The sequence below is a fragment of the Hoplias malabaricus genome, chromosome 2, assembly GCF_029633855.1.
Source record: "Hoplias malabaricus isolate fHopMal1 chromosome 2, fHopMal1.hap1, whole genome shotgun sequence".
Taxonomy (NCBI): domain Eukaryota; kingdom Metazoa; phylum Chordata; class Actinopteri; order Characiformes; family Erythrinidae; genus Hoplias; species Hoplias malabaricus.
In genome coordinates this window covers 59,906,577-59,914,997 of record NC_089801.1, presented here as the reverse complement: position 1 = coordinate 59,914,997, position 8,421 = coordinate 59,906,577, and the positions used below count along the sequence as shown (strand labels likewise).

Sequence of the window (8,421 nt, the reverse complement as noted above, 5' to 3'; positions counted from 1 at the left end):
CTTTCCAATTTGAACACTGCTAAATTCCTAAAGTTGACAAAAGCTCAAACGCACAAGCCAGAATGAGTCGGAAATTTGTTTGAGGGACAGATGAAACCATTATTTTTTAGTTCAGAACATTCCACCATAAAACATCATGGAATCTGTCAAACATGTTAGTGGTAGTGTCACTGCTTGTGTCTGATTTGTTATGTGAATTTGCCATTACAAATAAAACCATTTATTCTGAATTATACCAGTGAGCTCTAAAGGTAAACATCAGGAGAGGTGATTAATATCAGGAAAGGTTAAGTCCTGTCCAGGGTGTATTCCTGCTCTGAACACAGTGATACCAGTTATAAAAGATGAATAAATTAATAAATGAATAAAAATGTCCTCGTCTTAATCCTGAAGAAAATGGAACTGGTTCCATGTGAGGAAACCCAGCAACATTCCAGATATGAAGCGATCCAACATTATGTTCATGGTGGATTTACAGTTCCTGGAAAGGTTTACCTGCCATTATTGCTGCACAGGAAGTGCAGCATCACTGTCCAATTTGTCCATTTTGTGGACACACATTTTCATCAAATGCGTTCATCAGATTCTTCTTGAGACCAGGCTGGATTCAAGATTAACTTTGCTTCTGATAAGGCTTCACAGTTGGACCCTCAGACTACCGCTGTAAATGTGGACATCCTTTAACACTGTACAACAATTCAGACTTTGTATAAGGGTCATGAAGGGTAAGTATTTGTACATGAACTGCCCACGCCCTCTCACTCTCTCAAACACACTTCGACTCACTTCCTATTTGTCATTTTACATCTTGCTGAATGTGTGCTGCTCTAGTTGCAGTCTAAGTTGTGTGTAAGTTTTTGGCTGGTATTTTTCTTCATCGCATTCATTTTCAACTGAAAACCAACTCAACCAATGTCACTGACATTTCTGGGTAGTTCTGTCTGCAGGTAAAAGCATGAACAACACAGCAGTGGCGTTGACACTTCTTGCAGGTCAGTGCTACCTTTTGCTCTTCACTCTGTCCTTGCATCTGACAAGGGTGTTTGTACTCTCTCAGTCTGCTTTCATAAGCATCACTGTTAAGCGACAGAACTCTTCCAACTCTTACAAGATTATTTCTTGATATTTTGAAATTCCTGTAGAACATTTTTGCTAAACTCTCCACAAATCAATACACCATGATTTCCACTAAACTGTCACCTAATCATATATATCTCTGATAATGTTCTCTCTCTTTCTCTCAGTTGTTCACTGTGTGGTGTCTGCAGGACTCAGAGTGAAAGCACTATTAGGAGGAAATGCATATGTCCACTGTCCGTACGACAGAGGAACTGAGCAATACCCTAAATACTTCAGCAAAGGCAGAGAAAAGGTGCAGATTGTGAGAAAGGGCAGGAACTCGGGGTGGTCTGTGGATGTAAAGTACTCTCTCAAAGACAACACAGAGAAGATGGAGTTCACTGTGACCATCAGGGATCTGAAAATGGAGGACACTGGACAATACTGGTGTGGAGTGGACACGTGTGGGTCAGATAAGCTCACTGAGGTCATCCTGGACGTTGTTCAATATCCTCCATCCAGAGGACAAGGTGAGATACTGACAACCAAAGTGAGTTTAAAAGTACTAAAGTATTGTTGGGATTGTACCCTTCTAGACTGGTATTAATGTGTAAATGTCCATATTTAACTAACAGTGTATTCCAAGAATTAGTAAATAGTGTACAAATGAGATGTATATATCTGTCAACCTTGCGGTAAAAAAGCATCATAACCTTAACCATACCCCTAATCCTAAAGCCTAACCTCAGAATCCAGAAAGTTAGAAAAGCAGTGTGTTGTGTTTGTGTGATGCTATCACTAACAGAGGGTTCTGCTCTTTTTTGTAGCTCTCCTTTTGGTAAACAACAGAGGCTTTGGGTGTATGTAGTGAAACAGTGCCACAACTGGACTGGGACTCCCTTAGTTAATGTACAATAAACAGGAAATATGTTGAAGCAGTGTCCTTAACCTATTAAGGACAATGTTAACATAGAAATGGTTTGTAAGTAGTATATGTTTTAAACACAATACCAGGTTGTACACCTCATATGTATAAAAAACATTACATTAATAATCAGTGTTGCATGAGCTTCTCATATGAGGCTTTTATGATAACTGACACTTATTAATCTTTTATGTTTACATCATGAAAGGCCGGTTTAGGTCTCACAGTCTTATAAATATGGCTAGCAGTAAAATAGCCTACTGTGTCTAATGCCCCACTGGTTTATGTATCTTATGCAGTGTACTCTGCCCACTAACATTTCCCCTAGTTTGAGCTAGACAAAGGTAATGAGTACCGATATATTCTCTCTGCGCTGTGATCTCAGAAAGAATTTCTTGCATGAATCGTGTCCTTAAAAACACGGTCACAGCCCAATTTTTTTTATTTAGGCAAACAGGAGTTGAAAACTGTAGAAATTGCTCTTAAACACATTACGAGAACCCAGACACTGAAGACAATGATTTTATATATGACTTTAGACAATGGAAACTGACATGTTGACTTTGTGTGACTCTCTTCAGCTTCTCTTCTCCACACCTCACCATCTCCTTTCACTTCAAGGTGGAGTGAGCCTCATCTCTCACTGGCTACGAATGGTGATAAAGCCCACACAGGTCAGCCTCTCTGTTTATTTATGCCATACCACAACACTTCTTTCTCTCAGTTCCCCATCTTAGACTTTCCATTCTTGCAGAAGTGGCAGACTGGTTTCCTGGTTGCTCACAGCTCTGCAAACATATGTATGCCCTCCTACACTCTCATGTCAAGTCTTTAAGTCCTTGTCGATGGTCTGAATCAAGTGCGTTAATAGAGGCTGATATTGAGATTGAGGGTGATACTGTTTTACTGTTAGTTACTGAGGTGTATAAACCTCACCAGTTACAGTGTCAACCGAAGTTACAAACAACCTCCCAAATGCAGGTGAGTTTGGGAAACACACCGGAGAGACTGAAAAGTAAGCTAATGGGCTTTAACTGATTTAACTGGAGGTGCTGATTTATTCATTTTATTTCATGTTTAATGACAAACAAGACATCTCCAGCAAAATGGAACACATTTTAGCCAGAATTACAAACTTTCCACCTTAAAGGTTGCCATTTTAAGCAAGGGTGTAGATTTGCTCTTGACATTGGTGGTGACCTATGAATCTACACCCAGCACAATTGCGAATTGCGTTTTTTATTTTATTTTTTTTAGTAGTTTTCCCTTTGCTCAGTGAAAAAAAACAAAACAATAAAAGACTGATATAGCACATACGCTATTCTACGTGCATTTAAATTATTCTGAATAATGATTCATAATTTAGTTATATAATTATATAATGATAAATAAATGTTAAACTTATTTAAAAAGAAGTTGGCAGTTTGTTATGCATTTAATTTCCAAACCATGTTATTCATAGCTACAGACGATTGTAGCCTTGCCGTTAACGTTATTCTGATGGACTAATTTCATTAGCGAACTTCACTGTAAGTGACTTATAGGTTTCTTTGAAAAACCACTCCTTATGTCCACCTTCTTCTTTTTTGCTGCCATGCTCACTCACTTTTGACTCCCATGTGTCACCCATGATGCACCTAAGCCATGCACAGTGAGTCTCACATATTACTGGAAAGTTTTCCTTCTAGTTATGAAACTGATAAGAACCAAATGTAGCTACAGAGTCTCAGGTAGGGAGGGAAAGGCACAGCCAATCACACTGGCCATAAGTGTTAGGTGTAGGTAGGACTCGAGTAGAGAATGCGATTTAACCCTTTCTGCACCTTTAGGTTAATGAGAAGTTGACAGATTGTTTTTTTTTTTTTTTTTTTTTTTGAAATGGATCAAATTATTGGTGAGGGCAATTTAATAATCGTTAAATATTGGTGGGGACACATCACTTCTGTCTGTGCTAATGCTACGTCCTTGATTTTAAGTGCTGTTATAATTATAAATTACTGATTTTTCCATATGGGCGGCACGGTGGTGCAGCAGGTAGTGTCGCAGTCACACAGCTCCAGGGACCTGGAGGTTGTGGGTTCGAGTCCCGCTCCGGGTGACTGTCTGTGAGGAGTTGGTGTGTTGTCCGCGTGGGTTTCCTCCGGGTGCTCCGGTTTCCTCCCACAGTCCAAAAACATACGTTGGTAGGTGGATTGGTGACTCAAGTGTCCGTGTCTGTGTTGCCCTGTGAAGGACTGGCGCCCCCTCCAGGGTGTATTCCTGCCTTGCGCCCAATGATTCCAGGTAGGCTCTGGACCCACCAAGACCCTGAAATGGATAAGCAGTTACAGATAATGGATGGATGATTTTTCCATCCCACCTTAAATTGAGGATAAATCTATTTTTTTTTAAACAGTGCTATATAAAATTCTGCTACCAAAATTACGTTCCGTGTTAAATCACATTTTTCTTTGTGCTTTACGAGCTGTTTGAAATCAACTTGTCTTTAAAAAGGACCTCCGTTTCACCTCTGTAGTAAGTGAAATTCCACAATAAAATTATGTTGATACAGTTATAGGGCGGCACGGTGGCGCAGCAGGTAGATAGTGGATGGATGGATGGATGATACATTTATGATATTGATCATCATTATGAGTTATGATAATGATCATCTGTTAAACTAAACCTAACAAATGATTATCTCCTTTTAGGGCTATTTTTGTTTAAATATTGTTTAAATAATCAAATACAGTGCTGGTCATTTTGGTTATTTTTAAATTTATTATTTAAATCAATTATTATTTAAATGTGTGTATATGTATTTTTGAACTTTATAGTGATAACTGTAAAATTTAAATTCCATATTATTTCATGTCTATAAACACTCCTTTCCTTTATGTGTTCCTTAAAAAGACACTCATAGCTTTGTTGAATGTCATCCAGCTTCTTTTATAAAGAGTGTAACCCTGATCTAACATCATCTCCTAAATATCCAGAGAGATTTATTTAATCATGTCTTTTTTTAAGCCACTTCTTCAGACAAGTGGGTGTATCTCTGTGCCTGTCTCGCTGTGGTGCTGCTGATGTGTGGAATCACGAGTGCTATTTTTATCATGAATAAGAGGAACAATAACAGTGAAGCACGAGGTAATTTCCTCATTATTATAAACCAGATATATCCCCATCTGCTGAACCTCTGATTTGGCTGATTCAGCCTGTCTGTAAAATGAGGCTTTTGGAGTAATGTAATTCTTCTTCCCAAGCCCAAAATAAATAAATTAATAATAATAATAATAATAAATGTATAAAAATCATAAGTACACTTGCTCTAGTTATGATGTCATAGTATGTCATGTACTTTCAAATGTAGCATTGCAGCTAACAGCTACTCTTTTTTTCAGCTATACATCCTGCCTGCTGCCCCTGGAGAGAAATGGCCAACAGTGAACATGCAGAGGTGCATCTGGTGAACCCACAATAAGAAAAACAGAATAAACAAATTTAATTATAGTTGTGAGCAAGTTGCAATTGTGCCATATTTTCCAAAAGTGAGGACACATAAGACTAGAAGCAATAATATTCTTTCTATCCAGTCATAAACAAGTCTAGTTTATGATTGGTTACGATTGGTAGCTATCTTAGAATCCATTTCTGAGCTCCTGACTTTCTGGATCTTAGAGTTAGAGTCAGGCTTAGGTTTAGGGTTAGGGCTAGGGTTAGGCTTGGAGTTGAATTTGCAGTTTGTTTTGTTTGTAGAAGAGGCTTTAGATCAAATATTTACTGAAATTATGTTTAGATCAGTTCATTTTGTGCATCATGTAGAGAATATCATTCAAACTATCAGACAATGTTCATTCATTCATTCATTATCTGTAACCGCTTATCCAATTCAGGGTCGCGGTGGGTCCAGAGCCTACCTGGAATAATTGGGCACAAGGCGGGAATACACCCTGGAGGGGGCACCAGTCCTTCACAGGGCAACACAGACACACACACATTCACTCACACCTACGGACACTTTTGAGTCACCAATCCACCTGCAACGTGTGTTTTTGGACTGTGGGAGGAACACACGGAGCACCCGGAGGAAACCCACATGGACACAGGGAGAACACACCAACTCCTCACAGACAGTCACCCGGAGCGGGAATCGAACCCACAACCTCCAGGTCCCTGGAGCTGTGTGACTGCGACACTACCTGCCGCACCACCGTGCCACCCATCAGACAATGTTGTTACACATAAATGTATTATTTCAAATTTGTTTCATTAAATCTAAATATAATATAAATGTACCTACACTCATCAGAAATTCCAAGTCTTATATAGGCTATAAAACATGTCAAATATCTATAAATTCACCAATTATTACACTGTGATCCTGAATTTAAAGCACATGATGAGGGGCTTTGAGATTATAACTCTGACCTAGTAATCATGTGATCATGTGAATGCTGTAGAGGCCACACACTGACCCTGCTGTCTGAAATTATGTTCTCTCTTACAGGATGAATGTATGAGGGTGAAACCTGCTGCTGCTCAGATGAACTCAGCTGTAGATGATGAAACTTCACCTCCTTCACAAATAAAACCTCATCACACAGTCCAGCCTTGTGTGCATCCAGACTGTATATTCCCTCATTCTTCTCAGGGTAGCAATGTTTACGAACACCTCAGAGTGGACTCCCTGCAAGACCCAATCTACCACACTTTAGATCAGACGTCCAGATGATACTGTATGTTCCTAACACTTTCATGAGTGGTGTGCTTTAGACATGCAGTGTCACATTAGTTACTCATATACAAGGAACTTGGGATTTTATTATTTTCCATTGAAGTATATTTAGTCTATTTACTTAACTACTAACAATCATCATAGTGAAAGCACTCCGGTCTCAGATGCTGTGCTGAGAGATGCTGGATGTTCTCAGAAGATTAACTGACTTCACACAAAACTAAAGGAGCTTCTTGATTATTTTAATACTTCTAATGCAGTAGTTTGGGGAAGGTACTCAAGCAGCCTTCCCATATGATTGAAATTTAAAGTAGAAATGTTCTAGCCACATTCATGGGTATCATTCAGTAATGGGCCTAACTGTACAATGCTTGTATATGACATGTCAAAATAAAATAATATGGAGAGCACAACTGCACCACATTTGATGTCATAAATCTGTATAATCATTTTATAACAGAAAGAAAAGCCTTTTATTGCCTATAGAGAAATGTTAGCCACATCAGTGTGTGATAAAGTTTCCAGAAACTTACTTTTCTCTGTACAAGTGTAATAAACATGAGAAAAAATAAATAAAAAACATACATACTTAGAGAAAGGGTAATACAACCGGCTAGGCTTCAGTTCCCCACTCAGGTAAATACACAACTATACAGTAGTAGAGTCCCTGGGCAAGATTCCTAACACAAGTTCTGGCACAGGTCTCAAAAACAGTATTGCAATATTTAATTCAATTCTGTGTGTAGTGATTTTACTCTGTGTTAAAGCAAGTGCGAAATGAAGTGGGAGTTAAATCCACATTTATTCAGCACACAACATGTGCAGCCAATAGAAAGATAGTATACAGCAGGGCCCCTATCACCATGGCAACTGCTCATATTCCCGTTTACATTTGAAGCAGTGGTCTACCCATATTTCAGTTTATGAAAATGCATGTTAGTCTTACGTGCCATGGACTCTGTGCTACACCCAGTGCTATATTCAATACACACATAAAGTCAATATATGTATTGCTGATTATAATTTCCAGAAATCCTCTGAAGCTTTTCTGAGCTGCGAGCGCAGCTCAAACCACAGAACTTGTAACAGCGTTACCATAGCAACGTAAACAAAATGTCAGTAGGGGAGATTTAGCACTAGTGAGAAGCTAGTAGAGTTAGCCTGGGTTGGACAGCCCTACAGCTGATGAGAGCTGAGAAGAAACCAGCAATGAAACTGCAATCTATGATCTAGAGAATACACACACTGCAACCGGTTGACTTTGAATTGAGGGTCCATGTTGTACCCTGTCACCGTGCACATAATGCCATATGTAACCTGTCAGTTGGAGGCAGCCAGAGGCCTGTGTTGCAGTTCTAGAGTCTTGAATGTCAGACAGACACTGCCCATAAATTGAGGTGAGGGTCATAATGTATTCCTTGCTGTGATTGGTTCTGTGGGGGAACTGACATCACCAAAGCTAACTTTAGCCACACCCTAAAAATGTAGAAAAATAACTTGGTCACTCTCCTATGGAAATCTCACAGTAATTAATAATGATGTTAATCAAATAGCAAATCAGTTCTGTGTGTGATATTATTTTGATTACTTATGTGTTTACATCATAAATGGTGCAGCCTCCTGCAGCATTGAAATATTCCTGCAATCCACAGAAAATGTGATCAAACATATATGAACGGGTGAATATTGAGCACTGTAGCTGGCCGTATTCATTCTTGAAATG

General features: G+C 39.0%; 1 protein-coding gene across 1 annotated transcript; it reads left to right on the top strand.

The window, feature by feature from the left end:
- Positions 1-844: 844 nt before the first annotated feature.
- On the top strand, positions 845-7,111 carry LOC136687501 (CMRF35-like molecule 5). The gene is made up of 6 exons (XM_066661958.1): positions 845-992; positions 1,245-1,589; positions 2,566-2,658; positions 4,991-5,110; positions 5,365-5,420; positions 6,471-7,111. Exons 1-6 carry the CDS (start codon positions 956-958, stop codon positions 6,693-6,695), a joined length of 876 nt encoding a protein of 291 aa, XP_066518055.1. The 5' UTR covers positions 845-955; the 3' UTR covers positions 6,696-7,111.
- The last annotated feature ends 1,310 nt before the right edge of the window (positions 7,112-8,421 follow it).